This window comes from Palaemon carinicauda, chromosome 17, assembly GCF_036898095.1.
Source record: "Palaemon carinicauda isolate YSFRI2023 chromosome 17, ASM3689809v2, whole genome shotgun sequence".
In the NCBI taxonomy this organism is placed as follows: Eukaryota; Metazoa; Arthropoda; class Malacostraca; order Decapoda; family Palaemonidae; genus Palaemon; species Palaemon carinicauda.
Genome location: NC_090741.1, coordinates 55,421,227 through 55,446,991, shown reverse-complemented (window position 1 = coordinate 55,446,991; position 25,765 = coordinate 55,421,227). Strand labels below are relative to the sequence as shown.

At 41.0% G+C, this 25,765-nt stretch overlaps 1 protein-coding gene and 1 long non-coding RNA gene across 4 annotated transcripts in view; one reads left to right on the top strand and one right to left on the bottom strand.

The window, feature by feature from the left end:
- The window catches only part of swm (Zinc finger protein swm), a 99,439-nt gene extending 92,870 nt beyond the window's left edge, over positions 1-6,569 (top strand). For all 3 annotated transcript variants that reach the window (XM_068391024.1, XM_068391023.1, XM_068391025.1), the window contains one exon: positions 3,261-6,569. In XM_068391024.1, the coding sequence (XP_068247125.1) occupies positions 3,261-3,386 (126 nt within the window). In that variant the 3' untranslated portion in view covers positions 3,387-6,569. The remainder of the gene's footprint in view (positions 1-3,260) is intronic.
- A 689-nt stretch (positions 6,570-7,258) lies between these two features.
- The window catches only part of LOC137656086 (uncharacterized), a 75,535-nt gene continuing 57,028 nt past the window's right edge, over positions 7,259-25,765 (bottom strand). Inside the window, exons 2-3 of the long non-coding RNA XR_011046934.1 lie at positions 17,708-17,784; positions 7,259-7,561 (exon numbers count right to left, since the gene is read on the bottom strand). This is a non-coding gene — a long non-coding RNA (uncharacterized lncRNA). The remainder of the gene's footprint in view (positions 7,562-17,707; positions 17,785-25,765) is intronic.

Here is a 25,765-nt window from a genome sequence, read left to right as displayed (position 1 = left end):
ATTCGGAACATCTCAGACTGTACCATTCAGTACATAGTGCTAGGTATGCTGTTGAACAGCATTACCTTCTGCATCATAAGGCTCAGTAATGCAGTATTCTAGAAGTTTTATTCCAGCTGTAACCAGATTGGAAGGATCTTTCTAATCTGATGGTTGAATCGAGGGAACCTCAAAGTTCTAACTTGTTTGTTACAAATGCATTTCTGTTAAACATGTTGACATAATTCTTGTTTCCTAGTTTATATATGATTGGTCTATTGTAATGTTGTTACTAATCTTAATGTATTCTTATTTGTTTTTATTATTTTGAGTATATAATCTATTTGTATATCTCTCCTTTCCACTTTTGGGCACTTTCCTCGTGGGAGAACCTGTTCTTGTAGCATTCTGCTTTCTCGATTAGGATTGTAGCTTGGCTAGTAATGAAAATAATAAGAATAATAATTCCAAAAATTACAGTACTTCTTAGTGCAGGATTTTGTATTTTATTCTTTTATTTGTTCTTATTTATGATCCCCATTTTATTCTTAATGATTCACTTTTACTTTTCCTCTTTATTGGGCAATTAATTTTCCTGTTTTAACAGGTAGGGAGTTTTTTCTGCTTTCAGTATCCTGAGGTATTGGTTCCTTGTCTTCCTGTGACTCGTTAGTTATTATCTGTTAGCAGTGATTTCAGTTTTAGCATAAGCTTTCTTTAAGGTTTTTATTATGGTGTTGTATTAGATTTCTTACTTCATGCTTAGTTAAACACTGTGTTATTAGAGCCCTTGGACTTTCAGCATCTTGCTTTTCCAACTAGGGTTGTAGCTTAGCTAGTAATAATAATACAGTAATAATATATAAAATTAGCACTTTTGTAATTGTATAAAATGTTATTATTATTTTTTATTATTGTTTACTGTACATTTATTCTTGGCTTTGTACTGTCTTCCACTGCTAGAATATTTGTACTGTATTGCTGTTTAGTATTTCCCGTCTACCTTCAGTTTCCTAAGATTTTTCAGAAAATTTGTAGAGGTTTTCCAGGTATATATGTAAACTTTACAGGGACCTCCATCCTTTAAAATAATGGCTTCTAATGACGGGTGCTCACCTGTGAGTCTTTGGTGCCTTTTACAGGAAATCGTACAAGAATAGATGGCCTGGGGGTGCTATCATAGTATTCAAACCTGCACAAATATCTTGGCTTCTATTACCGTAAATAACAGGATCTTCTCTCTTGACAAATCTGAAGGAACAACTATCTGTAGATGACACACCATTGTTTACTTGCCTGGCTATCAGACATTCTCATTGCTACTACTGAGATCCATGTTTCCCTCTTGAATCTCTTATTGTTTTTTTTTTTTTTCACTTCTTGGCTTGATGTAGTAGCAATTAAGACATCTGATTGATGTGACCAGCATTGCATCACCCCTAGCATGGTAGTCCAGTGCACAGGCTTTTAGATATTCTGTAATGTCACTGACATCTACCCTTACATTCTACATCTGCCAACCAATTGATCACAGTACAAGCAGAATAGCACAGCCCTCCATTTCGAGGTATTCCGGAGAAGCATTAGGCTCCTCTAGCTATTTCATCGTCTGGGGATGATGCGGGGGCTCCAGTAGCAAGAAAAATTGGCCACAACTTGGATAGAAATTGGGACTCTTGATAGTGATTAAGCAGAAGTTTTCTTATTTTTACAGCTATGATTGCGACCATAATCGGAATTGTGTCCCAGAAGAATTGTTGCTAGGACCAAGATTGCGCTCTTACATGGTCAGTGGCCTGGCTGAAGAGCAGCAGTAGATACAACTTAAAGAAATCCTTCATGGCAGTAAACTGTAAATAGTTTCCAGTTGCATGGCTTCTTAAGAGGAGCTGCAGTTATTTCCAGACCATTTGTTTTAACCACAGGATGTGACAATGACTGCTCAATTGACTTGTCGCAAAGATATGATAGGTGTTGCAAGATATGAAAACCATCTAAAAAAGATAAGCAATTAAGATCACCTAGAAGCCTGACCAAAGGATTCTTGTACCAGCAGTGCATAGCCCCGACTGAACTACTACAGAAGTTTGATTGGGAAATCACCCTGGTCAAGCATTGCTCTCCAAACCTGGAGGACCGTAGATCTCATTAGCTTGACCTAGAGAGGAGTTGTGACTACAAGACGTCAAAGTTCAGCAAATTGATATAATAGAGACAATCCAGAGTGAAGAAGTACAAGGACATACTTCTATTGGGAAGAAAGCATGGGGTTATATGCTTTGTCTCACAGATTTGGTATATACTGAATATTTTTTCATGATATGCCTCTTCTATACATATACAAGTGCTTTGATTTTACACTTGAAAAGTGCTTGTCCACTTTCATAATGACCCTCTTTACCAATCTTGATTCCCAAGTGCTCCCTCCCCCTGATCATAAAGGTTTCTTTCATCACCTATGGAAATTAGAAGCGTAGGCCTCTCGTCTTGTGTGATTTCTCTGTTATATATTTGTTAGTGGATGGTTTTGAAACATGTTTTTATAGAAAAAATTAAGTTATTAAACTCCTCTTTCAAATAATGACCTCCATCCATGATAATTTCTCAGTCTCACATCAGACAAAAAATGAGGCAGGTGTTTGAGGTTTAATATAGTATCCTGGTGGTCCATTCATAGTGGACTGTTACTCTTCTGTTGGTTAAACAAAAACTTAGCATCTGGCACATTTGAAGATAGCAAATGTGGATGTAAACAATTGATTACATGATGGGTTTTTATTGAAAAAAATTAAGATATTTAAAGGTTTTCAATGCAAATCCATCATTTGCTTAAAGTCTACAATTGTTATCTATTTATAAGTAATAGTTTTGTTTTAAGACTGTTCAGATTGATGATAAATAACTCTATATTGTATGTTATTCATTCTTATTAATTTTGGAATAAGACGTTGTTCTACCTCAAATTATTACCGCATTAGTGTGTTATCATATGTGCAATATTGATGTCACTTGGAGTTTATTGGCTCTTACTGTGATTTGGTGATATTTATAAAAAGTATCATGATATAATTAGGGTCATGATTGGTTAGGATAAAACCTATTTGTCTGCAGACAGTAAAGAGTGACTTTTGATGTTTAAGAAGAAAATTAATTAATTTTTATTTATTCAAAGCAGATGTAACAATCTTTTATTGTTTTTGGAATGAGTTTGCGATGAATTTTGACAGAAGGTGACGTAGTTGGCAGGATAAATAAAGGGTGCTTGTGTTTTCTTCTTTCAGGAGGAAATCACCGAGGAAATCGTCGAAGAAGTCGAGGCAGAGGAGGGAGAATCACAAAACATGTTTGAAGAGGAAGAAGAAGAAGTCGAAGAAGACGAGGAAGAAGTCAGGTCATGGAGAAGGTAGAACCGGTACAATTAGAGGAAGTTACAAAAATGAATTTAAATCTTCTATGTGATTGATGTGTTAAACTTATTGGTAGATTATTTTAAAGAAATCTGAGAGGCCTAATGTGAATGAATTGTCTGAACCTTAAGGATGTGTAATATACTATCTGCAGATTTATATTTGATATAGTTTATTAATTGTTTTACTTGTGTGCCAGACCCTGTATCCCATAAGTCTCTCTTAGAATTTACTCTCCAGAAAGTTTTATTTATCTGTACAATGTTGTAAACATCGGTACAGTTCGCACATACATGTAGAAGTGTGCACACATACAAACACATTCATTCTCTTGAAAGTTAACGCAAGGCTACGAAAGGTTCATTCTCCGTCTTATTGTTACCAATATTGATTGATGTAAAATGCACCTTCTATATTTTGTTTTCTTATTTTAAATTAATTGGACTATATAGATATATGATGAATAGTCAACATAATCCAGTCCATGTACACTGGTCAACAGATGAAATGTACATGATGAGAATGTCCAAATTTAAATGAATCTCTTGGAAATTTAGTCAGACTTCATCATTTGGAACGAACTCTTTGCGTCAACCCATATGGGAGTTAAGAATTTTAACTCGGTAGTCAGGGTAAACTTAAATGATGATAAAGAAGCACATTTTGAAACTGTCCCCTATATAGGTTAGATGCAGAGTTTAAACCTGTAGCAGCCTTGGTTAACGTTAACAAATCTTTTCATTGTTAGTGTAATTTACTGTTGTTAGTACTTGTTCTTACATAGAATCCTTTAAATATTTTTCTCTTGATTTTTTTTTTGTGCAGGCTTTTTTGTTTTCATATTCATCTCTTAATTATTCTGTTTATGTTGGGTTTGGAAGGGAATTTCAGGTAGGCCGAAGTGCTATCTGTGGAATTTCTTACAAACCTTAGACACTATAGGATAGCAGTGGATTGTTGTTGTCATTTTGTACAAACTCTTACCTGGGGTCAGTATCTCGGTACTTACCAACCAGAATGTCAAGTTCTGGGCATATTAAAGAAAACAAAATTTACCAGTTGCAAATCAGGTCTCCAAAATATATTTAACCAATGTAATTCTGTGATCAAGTAGAGTAAATATTTCACAAAAATTAGAAGACCCTCTTATGTAATATCAATGTCAAGCAGCATCCAAAGGTTACAGCATTAACTTAAAAAATATTTACTGTTATGTACTGCAGAAAATGTAATCTTTTTTTTTTTTTTTTTTTTTTAAATGGAAAACACCTATCCCATGTGAGAAAGTTGATGTTCTTGAAATAGTTTTTAAAAGAATATAGAAATTTAGTTTCTATTAAGCAGAAAAAGCAAGAAATTACATTTCTGATGTAGAGTAAAAAACAGAATTAATCCGGAATGGCAAAATTGGTATGCTAAATCTGTTAGATTTTCTTTTAAATCATACCAGTGTAATGCCCCAAAAATTAATGAATATTCTAAATGAACACTTCCTTTCGTTCTTTGGGACAGTAAAGTGATGATGAGACGCCACTGTGTTAGATATTTTAATTATCCGTTAATGTTTCAGATGATGTACTTTATAAGTGATGCGTGTTTGGTGTGAGGTTTTTTTTTTTTTCTCGTAACTTTAGATAGCAGAGAAGAATACTCGCCTTCTAAATGGTTTCCTCTGTGGCCGTCTGTCGGCAGTTTGAAAACAATTATTTTTTACACTAGTGTCTCTGGAAATAGCTAGTCGAGATTTAGATAAAAGAAGAGCTTTTTTTTTATATATACAGGTGCATTTTGTGAGACTTAGCATTGCACTTTACAAATCTGAAACCTAGTAATACTGGAATATCATTCCTTAATAATCTTTCTTGTACTGAGAGCTTTTGCTCTATTTGGGCTTTTCAAGGGTGCTATCCATTTACAACTCTTAAATGATGGAACTGCTTTTGAATTCAAGATGCTCTAGTAAAATTGTCCAATTTATGCCTCTCTCCTAGAATAATTTATGCATATGCTTGCTTCTATACATGAGATGTATAAATGATAGATTAATAGGCAAATTAAAGACTATAGATTGGTATACAGTATATATACAAAGATGGTTGGTTAGCTTTTCATTATATTGTAATGCTGATACCTAAAGAGTAATGGAAGAAACAGCTGATTACTTTCCAATCTTGTTGAACAAGAAACCAGGTACTTTTGTGTATGCTAGTGCCCTGGTGTAAGTAGCTAAGTAACTTGAGATCAAAGTCCTTAATCCTTTAAAGAAGTTCCTTCCAATACGTGCCAGTCCCGAATGTTGAAAAGTATAAATAGATAATAAATACGTATAAATAAAGTCATAACAGTTGAAAAAATATGAATAAATAATTAGGAAGACTCAAATTGTCAAATGCATTTCATGAATATTCATAAATATACTGTACAGTACGTACATATTTTAAATTTCCTTATATAAAGAAGCTTGAAGTAGTAAAAAAATAATCATTCATTTATCTTGATGAGCTGAATTAGCATATGTAAAATTTGACAAGTTTAGAAAGGTTTAGCAATGAAACTTTTAAGAAAATTTCAGCTTCTTAACAGTAAGAGATGAGAGAGTTCCATCGTAACATTTCCGTTCACAGAAATGGCTGGTACCAATTACTTGTGTAAATACATTTGTACCATCTTGTATACGAGAGGTTGTTTAGGATTCGCAAGGACAAAACAGTTCCATCATGAGATGTATGTTTATGCTAAGTGGTTGGGACAAATTGTTCTTATATTTTAGTTTTGCTCATGATCCCTATTGAAAGTCATTATTGTTTTATTTGTACGTTACAGTAGCATAAATCTATTGTATTATGTATGCTGCTTTAGTTAGATTCTTAAAGAAAGTATTTGTATTAGTTTCACAGATATGTCCATTTGATATATTGATATTGTATGATGTACACCATTGTATATATTATGCTGTTTGTATTATTGAAATATGATTAAAAAAAATTACGGACCCTAAAAAAAAAAAGATAGAAGATATATATGCATGTCAAAATATATTTTTCAACATGCTAAGGTACGGTCCTGAATAAAAGATGTGGTTTTTCACTTTAAAAAAAAAGCTAAAAAAAAATAGATTTAAAAAAAGATAAAAGATTATCCCCTAAATGTTAAGTAAACAATAAAAGTGAGCCACCACCAAAATTTCTTCAGAGAGAAATACGAAATACAAGCATGAACTTATGTTCATCCTACCTTTAACGCATCTTGACAACTACAACTGACGTTTTGACTTGGTTGTACATCTTTTGATTTTTTATAACCCTGTCTTGTGCATGTCTTTTGATCTTCGTCTTTCGGCCCTTATCTGCAATTGTTTTATATTTTACTTTCCCTACGTTCCCACTTACCGGTACTTATCTTGCTGTCCAATCTCTTCTAACTTTCCTATATACTGTAGTGTAGCTTTTTTCATCTTACTGTCCAATCTCTTCTAACTTTCCTTCATAGTGTAGGTGCTCAGGATTCCCTCCCCCAGTTGCATTAGCATATCAGGCTCTAGTGGTTCATTACAGAAGGTCCTCAACATACAAACTTAAGTGGTTCAAGAATCTGATTTTAAGTAGAGTTTTTTGTAAGACCAATTTTGTAAAATTTTTCCCTAGGGTACGTCCTAACCTGAATCCCAGGCCTATGATTTCCGGCTACAAAAGTCAACAAAAAGTGAAGTTTCATATGAAATAGATATCAGGTTATTACAAAAGTTATTTTGCTACTATTAAATGATATAAAATTGGTTTTTATTTTACAGAATTTCTTTATCTTTGTTGTTTACATTTGGATTTGTGTTTGTATCTCGGACTGTAAGTTGAAGACCTGTTGCTAAAGTTTTTAAATCCACTCGTGTCCTTTAATCTAAAGATCAAACTGAGCTGATATCTTGGTGTTCAATGCGTTGAAGTTTTTAAAGCCTTTGTAGTTGGTTGGGATAGACTGGGTGTAAAATTTCAAAATTTTTATCTGAAAACCTGCATTTTTAGCGAAACAAATACAAGAACACTACTTAATCTAACCTAGGAGCTGTATCCTTGCCTAGTTACCTACCTGTGTGGGAGGGGTCTTCAGACTGCGTTATCCGTAGCTTACCCTTAAGACTTTGTCTCATCCCTTTGTATGCTTCCGAACCGGCTTCATTCCTGTCAAGGTAATATTACATCATTTTGTGAATCTTAAAACTAGCTTAACATTTTCCCCATTATGAAAATTTATTTGACAAGTAATAGTTTACGTCTGTCCCAACTAACTACATTCACCCCCAAGTTTTCTAACCTGCCCATATATGTGCCTTATAGGAATAGTTTTTCCTTATGATATTCATGCTTATGCATGTTTGGTGTCTGATATATCCGTATTTAGTTAATATATAGTATAGTACTGATTTATTCCCATTTGTTTCTTGTATTGTACTTGGATTATTTTCTTTCAATTTTGCCCAAATATTCTTTTAGACAATGAGACTTACATTTGCTCCTAGACTTGAAATGTGGTAAGGTAAGTTTGCTTAATTGATCTGAATCAGATGGGAAGAATAGAATGACAATGAAGCAGAGCATGACTGACATAGAGACTGGTAGTTGGTTCTGTGTTTTTATCCTATCATTATGGTTCGTTATTTCATGCATTCTGTAATGTCTTATTTTTACATGCATTGTAATACTTTTGCCTATGCATTTCTCCTCGTCAGAGTAATTTGATATCCTTTCCGATTACTGTAGACGCAATCCTTTTATAATCAGCTTGTGAATCTTATACTATTGCCATACTGAAGTCCTTCCTTTTTTATTCTTTCTGATTACTGTAAATGCAATCCTTTTATAGTTGGCTTGTGACTCTCTTAATGTAGTCTTTACTTTTCTATTTAAATGCTAGTTGTAATCTAATGAGTGAATATGTTCGCTTTTTGGTTTCCTCCGAACTACATAGTTGATATTTAAACACTTCCACTGATTGCTATTAAGAGTAGTTCATCTGCATGTAGAAGCTCTTCAACACTTCTTTTTAGCTTCCTCCATTACCACAGTTGTAATCTAATGAGTGAATACATTCGTTTTTCGTTTTCATCCAAACTATATATATAGTTGATGTATAAACACTTACTGATTTGCTATTAACAGTAATTCATCTGCATGTAGCTCTCACAAGCCTGCTCTTCAACACTTCTTTGTAGATTCCTCCATTACCACAATAAATAAAAAAGGGTTAGGGGAAAATTCTTGCTAGACTGCAAATTTGCCTAAAATTCTAGTCATGCACTCACCAGTCTTCACTTCAGATCTAAATTTATGGTAGGTTAACTACTTTGAGTTATCTTTCTAGAATTCTGTACCTTTGTATTGTAATACCTATTTGATTATTTAGCTCTGTAAATACTGGGTCAAATGTTTCTTCTAGATCCACAAGTACGTGATATAATCTCGTCCTTTGCATGGTACTTGACCTATAGTTACCTTGTTATAAATATTGGTTCAGTTATTGATCTCTCCAGCATGATACCAGACTTGACTACTGCAATTGTTTTCATATTTTTTCTACAACTTCCCAATGTTTTCACAACATGATCAAGCCGGTCTAATTCCTTCATGTTTTCTGCTTTGATCTTCCTTCATGTTTTCGACTTTGTACAGATGCCCTTATCGTCCTCATACTATTAATGTAAAGGATTTTAACCCATTATTCTGGTTCTGTCTCTGACATTGCAAGGTATTTATTAATGTTATGGCAGGTTCATGGATGGCAGATTTTTCCTTATTACATATAGTCCTGGTTATTTATTTTTTGAGGTCTTTCTCAATAGCCTCTGCTGTTATGTTCTTTATGGGCCTTTCAATGATGCCAATTTACGTTTTCTTCGTTCAGAAGGTTTTTACTCGGTTGGAACTTTCTCTTTTACACATGTGCCGTGCCACTTACCTATCCCCAGCCACTGCTATAATGAAAAATTTCTCTCTTTCCTTCAGCTAAGATTAGATTTTTAATCAATTCCTCCCTACTTTTCTCTTGTCATTGTCCAGGTGGCCTTTTTCCTATGTATTTTAATACTGTATTGCCGTCCTCTTTCAAGGCCATTGTCTCTCTCTTCCGCTGATAAATGTATTTTCTGTTCCAGTTTTCTTTCTTCCATCTTGCTGTTCAACCTCTCATCTTTTACTAGTTGCAAATTGGTGCTGAATAGCATCTAAGCCTCAGCACTGGGCCAAATGAACCAAGCCAATGGAGACTTTTTATATGCTAATTCGTGTTATATCTTTCTTTTAATCACCTTTCTCTGATGTTCCATCGCTGTTTTTATGCCTTTCAGCAATTTCCACTGACCACTATTGTTTTTGCAGGTTCTGTTGATATTTCATTTAGACTTTATTCTTTCCTCCCAGCCCTTTAAAGAGGAGCCTTGATTAGCTCCAAGGTCTGGTTATACTAATATTTTTAATTGGTAAACTTATACAGTAATTGTCCCATTGGCATTGGCAACTACATCTGCCAGTCATATTTTACCTTCACATCCACAAAATGTGTATACATTCAGGTCTCTTACTGTTAGTATTTTGTTTAACTGTGATATTTCTGTAGCGAGAAAATCTAAGTTTCCTTCTCCAGTCTTTCTGATTGTGGTGAATATACTGTAAACACATGCATTGCTTTCTTCTATAAACTAGTTTTATGAATAGAACTTACCTGGCTGTTATATATACATAGCTAATAATCTCTATTTCGGCAGAATTTTTCTAAACGTGGCAACCGCCTTGTGGTGGTTGGGTGGTAACACCCGTTAAAGGGTGGTAGGAGGAATCATTCCCGTTTTTTGTTCTTCAGTTCATCTCTCCCGGCCGGATCGACAACACGTTGGTCCGTCATTAAGAGTTTTTCTTCGCTTTCCCTGTCTCGGTGTACCAGTCTGCTTTTTGGTGAAGTACAGTACTCTGATTTGGGGTTTTGGCAATCGTGTTTTTTGTTATCTCTTTGCCTTTTTTGCTGTTTTCATTATGAGTGAAAAAAGTCATTACCGTGTCTGTGCGAATGAGGAATGTAAGGTGAGACTACCGAAAATGGCGGTAGACCCTCACACCGTGTGGTTGAATTGTAGGGGTTTTGTTTGTGCCCTTAATAATAGGTGCGGGGAATGTAAAGTTTTGGATGAGAAGGATTGGTTGATTATGAAGCGCTACGTGCGGAAACTAGAGCTCGATAGAGTTATGAGAGCTTCTAGGTCTAAGTCTGTCTGTTAGTGGTAAGGAAGACGAACTTAGTGTAGGTTTATCTTTTGAACGTATAATTGATTCCTCTTTGGAAGTTGATCCTTCCCTTGAGTTATTAACTCCTGCACCTCCTACAGGATCCGTATCTGCGGATGACCCTCGGTACGCTAGCCTGGCTGCCGAGTTGAAGGCCATTAAAGAACAACTGGAGGCCTTTAAAGGTAAGGATAGTGAAAGTGCTTGTATTAGTGCAGTGGAGGTGGCGACTGACCGAACCTGTCATTACCCTAGGCCTAGACCTCTACCAAGCTCCCAGGACCAAGGGAGAAGGTACGTCGATGACCGAAAGGGGGTGAGAGGTACGTACCCTCGGTCAGCCGTCGCCCTGTTGCCGATTCCCAGGCTGTTTTTGACCGTCACGGAAAAGACGTTTCGGATGTGTTAATTTCTTCTCCGAATTCGTCCAGACGTAAATGGAAGTTTGAAGCGTCAAGACCTACTAAGAGGAGATGGAACCGCGACGAACTCTCTCGTTCTTTCTCTCCCGGTTCTAGCAGTTATGAACCTTGTCCGTCGGAGGATGATTTCGACTCCGTGCCTGTGAAAAGGGCGAAGCCTAATCCTACTGCCGAAGATCCTCCCCCTTCTACGAGTGTTATTCGTCAGCCCTCCCCTTCGGGGCCGCAAGACCCAGCTGATGTTGCTAAATCCTTTATGTCTGTCATGCAGGAACAACTTTTTACGTTAGTGCAAGCATTTAGCCGCCCTCACGCCCAGTCTGATAGACGTAAAGACGACTCGTTACCTATTAAGAAGTCTGCTTCTAAGAGAGAACGGAGTTCTTCTCTAAAGAAAACTTCTTCCTCTCTACGCCAGGATGAGGAGTGTGTGCTTTCGCAAGGCGATATTTCTTCTCGATACCAGGACGATACGGTTTCTCGTTCTCGATACCGAGACGATTCTTTATCGAACGATGCTGCTTCTCGTTCTCGATGCCAGGACGATACCGCCTCCCGTTCACGATACCAGCACGATACCTCCTCTTGTTCGCTTCGCCACGACGATACCGCCTCTCGTTCACTACGCCAGGACGATACCTCCTCTCGTTCACGACGCCACGACGATACCGACCCTAGTTCTCGACGCCATGACGATACCGCCTCTCGTTCACGACGCCATGACGATACCGCCTCTCGTTCTCGATGCCAGGACGATACCGCCTCTCGCTCTCGACACCAGAACGATTCTGCCTCTCGTTCTCGGTGCCAGGGCGATACCAGCCTGCCTCTTCGGGACGATACTGCCTCTCGTTCCAAGGATTCTTCTAGCGCTGGGCTCCAGGATGCAACCCGTCTTTTGCAGGACGATTCCTTTGATTTGGCCTTGTCGGGTTCTAAGGAACCTTCTTCTCGTTCGAAGGATATTGCAGATGTGGATCAGGACCTCGAGGAGGTTTCTGATGATGATGATAATCCTGCCGACGCTGCGGGAGATTACAAAGTTCTCTCTCGCTCCCTTCTTGAACTTTTTGGAGAGGAATTCCAACCTGCTGCCCCTCAATCTCCTCAATCCCAATTTAACAGAAAGAAGGCCAAGAAACAGTCGGCCTTCATCAAGATGAAACTGTCGATTTCCGCAAAGAAGGCTCTTACAAAGATTGATGACTGGATGAAGGAGCGGAGACAAACAGTTAAGACTTCCTTCTCGTTTCCACCAGCTCGTCTTGCTTCAAAAGCGGGTACGTGGTATGCAACCGTGGAACCTTTGGGTCTGGGAGTGCCTTCCTCCTCCAAGGGTGACTTCTCTGGCTTAGTGGACTCTGCTAGAAGGCATACTCTCAACTCAGCCAAGGTCATGTGGTCGATGTCGGAGCTAGATCATCTCGTCCAAGGTATTTTTAGAGCCTTTGAGGTTTTTAGTTTTCTAGACTGGTCGCTTGGGACTCTGTTAAGGAAAACTGACCAGATGGAAGGATCTAGGGACCTTACCAGTATTATGTCCTGTATGGACAAGGCCCTCAGAGATGAGGCGAATGAGTTGGCTGCGCTGTTCCCAGCTGGGATCCTAAAGAAGAGAGCCCTACTTTGCTCTTTTGCTTCAAGGTCTGTTACCATTGCACAAAAGTCTGAGCTTCTTTACGCCCCCCTGTCTCAACATCTTTTTCCCGAGTCCCTGGTTAATGACATTACGCTTTCTCTGGCCCAAAAAGCCACCCAAGACCTTTTATCTCGTTCTGCTCGTAAGCCCTTGGGAGCCACTCCTTCTTCTTCGAAACGGGAGGAAAGGAGATTCCAGCAACCCTTTCGGAGCAGGACTACTTCTTCAAGACCAGATTTTAGAGGAAGAAGGCAGGAATCAGGACCAAGATCTACCAGGGGTTCTTTCAGACCTCGCTCCAGAAAATGAAGTTAGTCTCCTCCAGACAGTAGGCGCAAGACTGTCAGGTTTTTGGCAGTCTTGGAAGAGGAGAGGGGCGGACACCTGGTTCCTCTCAGTCATCAAGGAAGGATACAAGATCCCCTTTCTGAAAAAACCTCCTCTCGCAGATGCTCCGCTGGCCTTAGTAGCCCGGTACACAGATCCGGGGAAACAGAAGGCCCTAATAGACCTTGTCGACCAAATGCTAGACAAGGGAGCGATAGAACCGGTTCGGGATCTATCCTCCCCAGGCTTTTACAATCGCCTGTTTCTGGTCCCCAAGAACTCGGGCGGATGGAGACCCGTCCTGGATGTCAGCTCTCTCAACGTCTTTGTGGAGAAGACAAAGTTCTCCATGGAGACGACTCAGTCGGTGCTGGCATCAGTACGTCCAGGGGACTGGATGGTGTCCCTCGACTTGCAGGACGCGTATTTCCATGTCCCCATCCATCCGACTTCAAGGAAGTACCTGAGATTTGTAATGCAGGGCAAGTGCTTCCAATTCAGAGTTCTTTGCTTCGGTCTCAGCACGGCTCCTCAAGTCTTCACCAGGATAATGGCGAATGTGTCAGGCTGGCTGCATCAGGAGGGGATAAGGATATCCTTCTATCTGAACGATTGGCTGATTCGTTCACGATCGAGAGAGAAATGTCTGGAGGATTTACGGAAGACTTTTATGATGGCTCAAGATCTAGGCCTGGTCATCAACAGGGAGAAGTCTCAGATCAGGCCGAATCAGACTATTCTCTATTTGGGGATAGTTCTGAATTCAGTTCTTTTTCGGGCTTCTCCCTCTCAGGAAAGACAGACCAAGTGTCTCGTAATATTCAGAACTTTCCTGGACAAGAAGAGGTGCTCAGCGAAGGAGTGGATGAGTTTGCTGGGGGGACTATCCTCCCTCGAACAGTTTGTCTCTCTGGGGAGACTCCACCTAAGGCCTCTAAAGCACTTTCTTTCGAAGACGTGGAACAGAAAGACGCAGGAAGACTCCTTTTCCTTCCCCATTCCAACAGAAGTCAAGAATCTTCTGAAGTGGTGGCTGGACCCAACCTTGTTAGGGGAAGGGATCTCCTTACACAAGAAGAACCCAGACCTAGTGTTGTTTTCAGACGCATCAGAGTCAGGTTGGGGGGCAACACTAGGAAGCAAGGAGGTCTCAGGCTATTGGGAAGGAATTCAGCTGGGATGGCACATCAACAACAAGGAGCTGATGTCAATTTTTCTGGGGCTAAAGGCCTTCAAAGACTTGGTGTCTGGGAGGATTGTGGAGGTCAACTCAGACAACACCACAGCTCTTGCTTACATCAGGAAGCAAGGAGGGACTCACTCTCTGTCTCTGTTTGAGACAGCAAGAGAGCTCTTTCTTTGGGCGAAGGAGAACAGGATAAGCCTGCTGACGAGGTTTGTTCAGGGACAAGAATGTGAGGCGGACATGCTCAGCAGGAAAGGGCTGTCAGAGTCTCTGGAGGCTGTGGGGAGACCCCTCATCCATCTTTTTGCCTCCAACTTATCCAAGAGGATCCCCATCTATTGCTCCCTAGTTCCGGACAAGGAGGCAATAGCAGTAGACGCTTTTTTGATGGATTGGACGGGGATGGACACTTATGCTTTTCCCCCGTTCAAGATCATCAATCTGGTAGTCAGGAAATTCGCTCTCCTCGATTCGGGACGAATGATCCTGATAGCTCCATTCTGGCCGATGAGGGAATGGTTCACGGAGGTGGTAGACTTGTTGATGGACTTTCCAAGAAGCCTCCCTGCAAGTCCAAATCTGCTCAGACAACCCCACTTCGAGAGATATCATCAAAACCCCCTCGCTCTCAATCTGACTGCCTTCAGACTATCGAGAAGCTCGTCAGATCGAGAGGATTTTCAGCGCAAGCTGCGAAAGCTATCGCCAGAGCGAGGAGGGTCTCTTCACAGAGGGTCTACCAGTCCAAGTGGGAGACTTTTAGAGCTTGGTGTAGGAAGCACAAGATTTCCTCATCCACTACCTCTGTGAGCCAGATTGCGGATTTCTTGTTGTACCTCAGGCAGGACGCTAAGCTGGCTGTGTCCACTATCAAGGGGTACAAAAGTATGCTCTCTTCTGTCTGTCGGCATAGAGGCTTGGACTTGTCTCGCGATAAGGACTTACATGACCTCTTGAAGTCTTTTGAGACAACCAAGCAGGCCCAGTTAAAGCCCCCTTCTTGGAACCTTGATGTGTTCTTAAATTTCTGTGCACCAAGAGATATGAGCCCATCTCACAGGCTCCCCTTAGGGAGGTTACCAAGAAAACCCTCTTTCTTTTGGCCTTAGCAACAGCTAAAAGAGTCAGTGAAGTCCATGCAATTGAAAAACAGGTAGGCTTCAATCTGAATGGGGCAGTTTGTGCCTTAAGATTAGACTTTCTCGCTAAGAACGAGAGCCCTTCTAAGCCCTGGCCAAGGACCTTTGAGGTTCCTAACTTGACCAACCTAGTGGGTCAAGAGCAAGAGAGGCTCCTCTGTCCAGTACGAGCCCTCAAGACGTACTTGTCTCGCACGAAAAATGTGAGAGGCTCTTCTAGCTCCCTGTGGTGTTCTGTGAAAGATCCTCAGAAGCCCCTTTCCAAGAACGCTTTGTCTTTTTTCCTGAGGGAAGTTATAAGAGAAGCGCATCTCTTGTGTGAGGAGGAACACTTCGGACTTTTAAAAGTGCAAGCTCACGAAGTGAGAGCCATTGCGACCTCGTTTGCTTACTGCAAGAACATGTCGCTCCGTCAAATTATGGATGCGACATTCTGGAGGAGCAACTCTGTGTTCGCCTCTCATTACCTCAGAGAGGTGAGAGTGGATTATGAGAAATGCTATACCTTGGGCCCATACGTAGCTACGGCTTCTGTATTAGGCAAAGGAGTTACTACCTCCCCTCAACCTTAGTTTTGTATACTTGTGCGTAGGTTGGTGTTTTTTATTGGTTGTCTGAGGACTTCGACTTGTGTACAGTCACCTCAGTCAAGTTAGATAATTTTTATCTACTTTGCAAAAGTTAGGTGGTTGGTTTGGTAAGGTTGCAGTTTTTATTTTGGGCAATAGGTAGTCCTGAAGTCTAGTCAGATTGTTGGTCTCACCCCGTTGACAGACTCGATTGAGTGTTTTCAGCACTGCAGGTCACATCCTGGCTGACACTCCTAAGGGAAAGCGACTCAAGAGGCAGGAACCTTTGAAGTCAGCTACCTTAGCAGGTAAGGAATCAAGGTGTTTGTTTATCCTACAGCTTTTTTGGTTGTTTCCCCAACGATGTTTACTGTCCATCACCCTCCTCCAAGTGTGTTAATCAGCTATGTATATATAACTGCCAGGTAAGTTCTATTCATAAAAATGGAGTTTTTATGATAAAACAAAGTTTTATGAATACTTACCTGGCAGTTATAATACATTCGAAGTCCCACCCACCTCCCTTCAGGAGACAGGTCGGGCATAGATGAACTGAAGAACAGAAAACGGGAATGATTCCTTCTACCACCCTTTAATGGGTGTTACCACCCAACCACCACAAGGCGGTTGCCACGTTTAGAAAAATTCTGCCGAAATAGAGATTATTAGCTATGTATATATAACTGCCAGGTAAGTATTCATAAAACTTTGTTTTATCATAAAAACTCCATTTTTCCTTGTGTATTTTTTAATTGATTCGCCCCATGTCTATGAAATCTTGAGGCGTATTTTATCTTTGAACAGTATGTCTACTTTATTTTTTACTGCCTCATGACCATTTAACCGGAACATTACATTCCAAATTAGGGGATAGTGTTGTCGATACCCCTGTAGGCATTGCCTAGGGGAAAGCTTTGCAACGTCTTTTCTGTACATAGTTGCTCCAACTTTCAAATCTTGCGCTTTTCCTCAATTCCCACTTTCCTTTTTCTACTGTGCTGTCCAACGTCTTGACATGGATCCTGTGGTGTAACTGCAAGACATCCCTTCCCCCTTTTTACAACATCCCTTTTTCTATTGTGCTGTCCAATGTCTTGACATGGGTCTTGAGGTTAACCCCCCTTGTTACAACACAAAATGACCAGATTCACAAAACCATTCATCCAGTATTTGTCATTCCTTGTTTTGTTACTACGTACTGTACTAATGGTTTTTCTTCTATTTTCTTCATACCATACTTCCTTAACACTGGTGTCCACCACTCTCCAAGTAAGTGCTTTTGCCACAATTTTATGTGAAGATACAATTAACAAACCTTACTTTTACCATTATACTGTAGTAGTACAGTACCTCCAGTTACGAGTAACTTCAAGTACGAGCATACAAATTTGAATGGGGTTAGGAGTATTGCATCAGCTAGCGAGAAAATCATTTGCTGTATGGGCATTTTACATGGAAAACTGCAAACGAGAATATTGCCCAATGCACAGAAAGCAGTCATGTGGGGCCCATATGCCATACACAGTGTTTATGCCATGTTCAACCAGATAAGGCTTCAAGAAGGTGAGCACCAAATATATTTGCTGACAATGCTATGGTTCATTTCCATGCCATTTTAAAAAAGCCAATAGCAGTCATCTCCAGATAGATTCCTTCTGATGACAATGTAAGAGTGTATAAAAAGACGACCCAGTGTCTGGAAAGTGTAAACTTGGTGATTCAGTAAGTAATAACAAACATCATTCAAGAAGGAGAAATCACGATATTTTACCTGAAGTTCTCTTGGAGGTAGGTTCTTCCAAGCTGTGACCCCTTCCTCTTACGTTTCCCTCATGCCAGCCACGACTCCTGAAAGGTAAAGTGAGAGTTAATTTGTCAATTATTTCTATTCATTGAAAATTAATTTTTATTTTATGATGTTAGCGGTTGTAATTTGCACAATAATTACCATTATAAAACCTTGAAAAATTAGTGTGTATGAGTAATTATGGACAAGATCAGTAGCGTGCATTGCATCAAGGGAGTATCTTTTATTTATGGGAAAAGTTGATTTAGGTTGCGAGCTCACTCCCAGAAATTAAGTTACTAGTGTAACTTAAATTTGCCTGGTTTGGCAGATGAAACCTTTTTACATTGCTAGCTAGAAATTACTCCTAGACTCTAGCATCATAAATGTATATGTGAGAAAAAGGTCTTCATTTACAATATGCAATGTAAATAGCAAAAGCTGATGTTCACAGCAGTAGCATCACATTGAATCTAGTACAGTACAGTACTGTAGTATCATTTATGAGTAACTGAATACTCTACAAGTAAATAGAGGTTTGAGCATATAAATTCAAATTGGGTTACAAAGATTGTATCGGTCTGTGAGGAAAATTTTCACACGGCTTTTTTTGTGTTGCAAATACAAATGAGATCCATACAACAAAATTGGCAAGTGTCTGCCCGCCATACATTTGCCCCTCGTGTGGAAGGGCATTATTATTATTATTACTTGCAACGCTAGAACCCAAGTTGGAAAAGTAGGATGCTATAAGCCCAGGGGCCCCAACAGGGAAAATAGCCCAGTGGGGAAAGGAAACTAGGAAAAATAAAATATTTTAAAAATCCATTCTCTCTATTGGATGTGTTAGAGATAGAGAGTCTGCCATCCCATTCTGGATTCCGTTAAGGTGAGAGGCAGACAGAAACCACCTCTTCCTCTGGGCCAATGAAAAAATGGCAATCATTACATGGTTTATTTGGGGAGTTCTTGACCCTTGCCTGTTGACGCAATGAACTATTACTCTGCTGTCTAATACTAGACGGAATAAGAAGACTGCCATGGTCTCCAGAATATTGATGTGGAATTGCTTGAAACTGGGACCAACGACCTTGCACATTCTTGAGTGGAGTATTACCCCCCCCCCCCCCCAACCGTCCAGTGAGGTGTCCGTATGTAGAATCACTGTAGGAGGCGGAAAGTGCAATGGAACCGTCTTGGAAAGACTTCTGGCATGTGACCACTGACGGAGTTGTCGTCGAAGCAACTCTGGGGTCGTCTAATGATGATTGCGGGGAGCTGTGGAAGCTCTCTTCTAAACCCTGCGTGCATCTTTGAGTCTGACCTTGAGGAGAGGGTTTGTTATAGAAATGTACTGAGATGAGCCCAGAACCCTTTCCTGATGTCTGGTGGTCTCTCAACTAGATGAAAGACTGAACTGAATGGGCTATTTCCTTCCTCTTGGCAGAAGGAATAGAGAGGGTATGAGTCTTTAGATTCCAACGAATCCCTAACCACGGGAACCCTTGAGCCGGGTTCAGTCTTGACTTCTGGAAGTTTATTTGGAATCCTAGATATTGGAGGGATCTTGCCAGATATGTTGCTTCCAAGCATTCCCTTGCTGAGGGAGCTCGAATGGCATAGCTCTGAATATATAAGCCTTTCTCTCTAGTCTGAAATCAAGGTAGGGAGAGAAGTGTCAACCTATCGGAAGATGCCAATAAGCGTCGGTAAGATCTATAGAGATGGTGTAAACCCCCCGAGGTAGTAAAGTCCGTATTTGTGAAATAGTCAGCCTCCAGAACTTGTCGCACTGAACGAATAGAATTAGATGGGACAAGTCGAGAATAGTTCGAGGAATTATCGAATCTTCCTTTGACACGCAGAATAGTCGACCTCGAAACTTCATAGATTTCGTTCAACTGATAACTCTCTTCTTAAAAGGTCCTGCACATATTGTTCCAGATGTGGTGTTGATTTCTGGAAAAGTCTCTTGATCCTCAGGGTTTGTCTATTCTATTTCCAGCCTAGACCGCTGGAAAGCACGCTTTGTGCCCAAGGACTGAGTCGCCTGTCCTTGAACAATCTCGGTCTTGCCCCCTACTGGAGTATCCTCATTGTTTTGGTTGAGGTTGTGTGCCCCTAGTTCCCGTTACTTCGGAGACCCTGACTCCTTGGCCTACGACCTCTGTTGGACAGATCTACCCCCTCTTTCAGTCTTGTTTAAATCCAGGATTGAATGCTGGGGACCGTGAAGTCACTGGGTGAGGAACAATGAAAGGATTCTGCGAAATACTACCTGAAGCAGAGATGAAGGGCCTCCTAAGGTATGTTGGTGTACGGACCCTAGTAACTTAATTTCTGGATCTCCCTATTTAGAGATATTCCCCATCTCTGACAGACTCATTTTCTGCTGTCGCTTTATCCAAGATCTCCTTTACTAAATTCTGGTACACTTCCATCAGGACGACATGGCTCGAGCCCAAAAATAGATTTTTCCTACGTCAAAATCCCTTCTAAGTACAGTAACATTAAAATAAATATTTCCTATATAAACTATAAAAACTTAAAATAAAAAAAACAAGAAGAGAAATTTGATAGAATAGTGTTCCCAAGTGTACCCTCAAGCAAGAAAACTCTGACCCAAGACAGCGGCAGATCATGGTACAAAGGCTATGGCACTACCCAAGACTAGAGAACAATGGTTTGCTTTTGGGGTGTGTTTCTAGAAGAGCTGCTTATCATAGCTAAAGAGGTAAGTAGCCACTGAATAATTACAGCGCAGTAGTTAACTCCTTGAACGAAGAAGAAATTTTTGGTAATCTCAAGAATTGTCAGGTGTATGAGGACAGGAGAATCTGTAAAGAATAGGCTAGACTATTCGGTGTACGAGTAGGCAAAGGGATATTGAACCGTAACCAGAGAGAAGGATCGAATGTACTACTGTCTGGCCAGTCAAAGGACCCAATAACTCTAGTGGTAGTATCTCAACGGATGGCTGGTGCATATTTGAATTCCCAAAGGAAAAATAAACCAGTGTAGTGGTGAACAATGCATGGTTTCTCTCCTGTTTGCACCGTGGGTCAAGTGAACTCTGACCCCAACACTATCATATGGCTTTCCCAGCCATTTTATAAATCAAATCAAAAGTTTAAAAGTGTTATAAAGAAATGGAATGTCACAATTCCAATTTATCACTATAATTTACCTTTCAGAGTAATGCAATATCTAACTATGCTGTGTGCTGTCAGTGCACTTCATGTGGTCTACTGCAGGCACTACTTGTGGGGTTCTGCAACGTTACCTAATTGCACTATCTTTTCAACTCTTTAACCGTCATTACAGTATCCTTTCCACAACTTGGTGACCAACCTGTTAAGTGTTACTCTTAACAAGGTGGTTTTCACTCGGAGGGCGTTTACTCTGAATGGCCTTATAGTTCCCAGCACTGGGCTTTAAAAGTATTGAAATAGAATACAACACAAACGCCTGGCTATAGGGCCAAGATTCATAAATTCCACTTGCCCCAAAGTGGGGCCACAGTACCCAATTCATAAATGCAAACACGAGTTTGTTCCAACACGGAGTACTTACCTCGAACTACTATCTTAGGAGTATCTGGGATTCTCCTCCCAACCGACCAGATTTTTGTGTAGTTTCCCCTATCTCCATTTTCTCTAGTGGGGTCCCTCCGTGGCGGATGGATACTCGCCCTGAGGCGACCCGGGTCAGCGTGCGAGAGCATGGTCCTAGGTCTCGGTCATCAGTAAGCTTCTGGTCGCAGCGCTGATCACATCTCGCCGCTCTCTCACAGCCCGTCCGACCCTTTGTGTTACCTCGTGTTTTTTCCCATCCCTTTGTGCCCTTTTATCCACCTCTTTTCCCAGTGTCTTGTGTTGCTTGGTGTTCCTAGTGTATCGTTATGGAATCGCAACGTCGTTGCCCCGGGCCTAAGGCCGGTAAGTCCTGTGGTGTGTTGCTGTCGAAGCCTGAGGTAGACCCTCATACGTTGTGCTCCTCGTGCAGGGGTAGTGTTTGTTCCCTGTCGGCCACGTGTCCGGAGTGTGCGGCCTGGTCGGAAGTCCAGTGGGCCCTGTACGCCACAAAGAAAAAGAAGGCGGCAAAGCGGTCCCCTAAGAAGATAGGCGCCGCTTCCCCTTTGGCGTCTCCTGCCGCCCCTTCGGAGAGAGGTTCCCCGTCTCCTTCCCCTACCTCGAGTAAGGGACGAGGTAAGTCCGTTGCGGGGAAGCGGCCCATTGCCGTTCCCCGTGAGTCTGATATTATTGATGTGGGGACTGCTTACAGGGGCCTTCTCCAGTTCGTCAAAATGTCTTATCTTTACTTCATCTGTTATTGTCTCTGCTGGGGTTAACTTATACGTCCAGCCACCACGAAGTATTTCTATAACTCTATATTTCTTCGAAAGATATGGTGCAAGTTTACCACCTCCACAACGGCGGCTCTCAGCTGTCGATAACTTCAATCGAACCAAATCTCCAACTTTGAAAGCTTTGCCGTAAGACTTCCGCTGGTTATTCCTAATCTGTTGTGCCATTGCAGTCTTGTTCCGTGCGACCTTAATAGTTTTCTCAATTTTATCTACTTTCTCTCTCACAAATCTTTCTGCGATTGCTGCATTACCCAAAGAGCCCGGTTGATAATCCTCATCTTTGGAAGTTTCCTTTTTTAGAATCTCCTCTGGACGTTGAGCCGGAGTCCCATAGACGAGCTCATGTGGAGTAAATGTAGTCGTAGTATTTACAGCTGTATTGTGAGAGAACTGTACCCTGGGTATCATTTCAGGCCAAAGATCCATATTATTGTGACACATGCAACGAACGTTGTCCAATAATTGATTTTGACGTTCTACCTGGGCCTGACTTCTTGGATGGTAAGGAGAACCAAAATCCTGCTTAATTCCAAACATGTTACACATTGCCTTGAAGATATCAGCTGTAAAATGTGATCCTCTGTCCGACATTATGACACGGGGCACCCCAAACATGCAAATCCATCTTTCAACTAGAGTATCCACTGCTGTTTTTGCTGAACAATCCTCAAGAGGTACCAAAACAACATAGCGAGTCAAAATATCTTGCATTTGAAGGATATAACGATATGGATGTGAGGATGAAATGGGAAACGGACCCATGAAATCAACTTGCACCTGTTCATTCATGTATTCCGCGAGCTCGCGGTTCTGAAAAGGGGCCTTCCCTGGATGCTTCGATCTTTTGTTACTCCCACATGCTTCACATTTACTGACATGTGCATGGACATCTGCCTTCATGCGAGGCCACCAGAAACTCTTCCGAGCTCTTTCCCATGTTCGATCACGACCCATGTGACCACTCATTGGACTGTCATGAATCATTTGAAGTGCATAGAGTCTCATATCCTTAGGTATTACAGGTAGCCACTCTTCTTTCACGCCATAGGGATGTTCTTGTGAGCGTCTTCCTTTATAATTTATATAACACAGAATTCCATTTTTAGTAATACCCAAACGGTTACCATATTTGGCAAGCTCATTCTCCTCTGACACACACCCCGGTGAACTTGTATTTTTCATAAAGTTCACTACTTCCCTGATCCCTTCATTGCAATGCTGTTTTTCTAACATTTCATTGGGATCTACAAATACTGTGGCCCACTGTTGAGAAGATCCTACTGCTATACTTGCAATATGCGATACCAGATTTCCATCAGCACCAACTCTCGACAGATAATCAGCCATGGACATCACAGCACTGCGACCACTTTTATGAATTGGATTTATGTCAAACTGCTGAATTGTTTCAATCCATCTCCCTCGGCACCCTCTCTCTTCTCTAATATCCAGGGTGTTTAGCCATCTTAATGCCTGATGTCCGTTATCAGATCAAACGGTGCAGAGGAGAGGTACATCCGAAATCTTTTTATCGCCAGGATAACCACCAGTAATTCCTTTTCTGTCGTTGAATACCTCTGCTCGGATTTGGAGAATGTATGGTGGTAAAAGGCAATTGGTAACAGTTCCTTGGATGCAGACTTGTTGGCTAACATTGCTCCTGCTCCAACATCACTTGCATAAGTGATCAAAACAAACTGTTTACTATAGTCAGGAAGATGGAGTGCCACAGCATTTGCTACCTGGTTTTTAAGCCTCTCAAAAGCCTCAACCATCTCGACCGACCAATGCAATTTCTGGTGTGGGTTTTTTCCAAAGCCTCATACAGGGGCTTAGCAGTCTGTGACATCCCTGGAATCCATTTTTGCACATAAGAAAATGCCCCAATGGCCTGACGCAACTGCCTGACAGTCAAAGGCCTAGGAAGATCCCTCAGTTGATGAACTCTTTGCTCACTAATGCGAAGCATGCCATCACCAACCACAGAACCCAGATACTCCACTTCACGCACCCCAAATTTACACTTATTCGGGGCTAGCGCAAGCCCAGCATCACGAATCCTGCTCAACACATTTCTGAGCCTTGCTATGTGTTCTTTCCATGTTGAACCCCAGACCAGTATGTCGTCGAGATAACACAATGCATCCGTATAGTTGCAATCACTGAGTATTGTAGCCATCATCCGTTGAAACGTATAACCTGCCCCTTTCAGACCAAAAGGAGTTCTACCATGCCATTCAAACTGCCCCCATGGGACTACAAAGGCTGAGACCTCACAATCCTCCCTCCGAAGAGGCATCTGATGGTATCCAGACTTTGCATCAAGCACTGAAAAGTATTTTGCCTGACCAAGTCTATCAAGAAGGTCCTCGACGACAGGAATTGGATGCAATGTTGCTGGCTGGGACACGCTATTTACTCCCCTATAATCAATAGCCAACCGAAGACTTCCATCGGCTCGACGCGCGCAAACAATAGGAGCTGCCCAAGGGCTACATGATTTCTTTATTACACCCATATCCTGAAGTTTGCTTAGCTCCTTCTTGACTTCTGCCTCCAAAGCAGGTGACAACCGCCGCGGTCTATTTGCTATTGGTGCTGAATCTGGGTTAACTCTGATTGTGTGTTCCACCCCTACCTGTACCAGCGGCAGTGGGCCTCCATTATAGAAAACATTCTTGAACTCATGAAGTACCTTGTCTATTTCCTCTTTCTGCTCAAAAGTAAGCGACTCTCCAATGATGAAATTTCCTCTTTTCCCCTCAATTGAACTTGAAAGGCTATGGTTGCCATCGTATCCTACCACACTGGGCTCTAGTTCCCCGATCTCCTCTCCACTCTGCACAGTTTCGCGTTTATCCGATACATTTGCAACTCTCACATACATTTTCTTCTTGATTGAACCTTGGATGCAGCAATGAGGGGGGGCAACCGGAGAACCCTCAGGGCGTCGGGGACACAACAGATACTGCTCATCTGGAACCATCCCATCAGCTGAGCAGCATATAAATAATTCTGTCCTAGGAGGTATCACAACTGCATTCTCAGCTCTAACAATGAGCTTCACCACTCCATCAGAGCATGATTTATGTGATTGTGTCCTTTCCCCAGTATTCAAGGGCAATGATAAATTTATTGAATCCACTCGCAACCTCCCTTTTGTCAAATCTAGAGTGACTGTGCCAAGTTTTATCCACAAGTCCATCCCAAGTATCACTCTAGTAACAAGTTTAGATACCACAACGAACCTATGTTGTCTCACTATGGTTTTGCCTAACTTTACATCCATCAGAATACTGCTCGCTCCGCAAGCTGTAATATTACTCGAGCTGACAAGAGATTTCTGAGCATCACTCAAGATATCCTCAGAAACTAAAGAATAATCACTTCCGGTGTCCACCAAAGCATTATACTTAGTTTTCATCATCTCCACAGTAACGTAATTTGTAATGTTTTTCAATATCCGAGTTGCTGTTTGGCTGGAGAGCACATGCCGATATCTCATTTGACCCTTCACCTTTGGCTGTACCAAAGCCACAGTGCGTTGGAAAGCGGAAGTAGGATTAAATTGTACAGACTGCTCCAAGCTCCCGTGTGGAGCAGGCCTCACTGAAAATTTCTTCCTTGAACCTGGGGAGGGTACCAAGCAGGATTTTCATCTCTCCTTCGTGCAC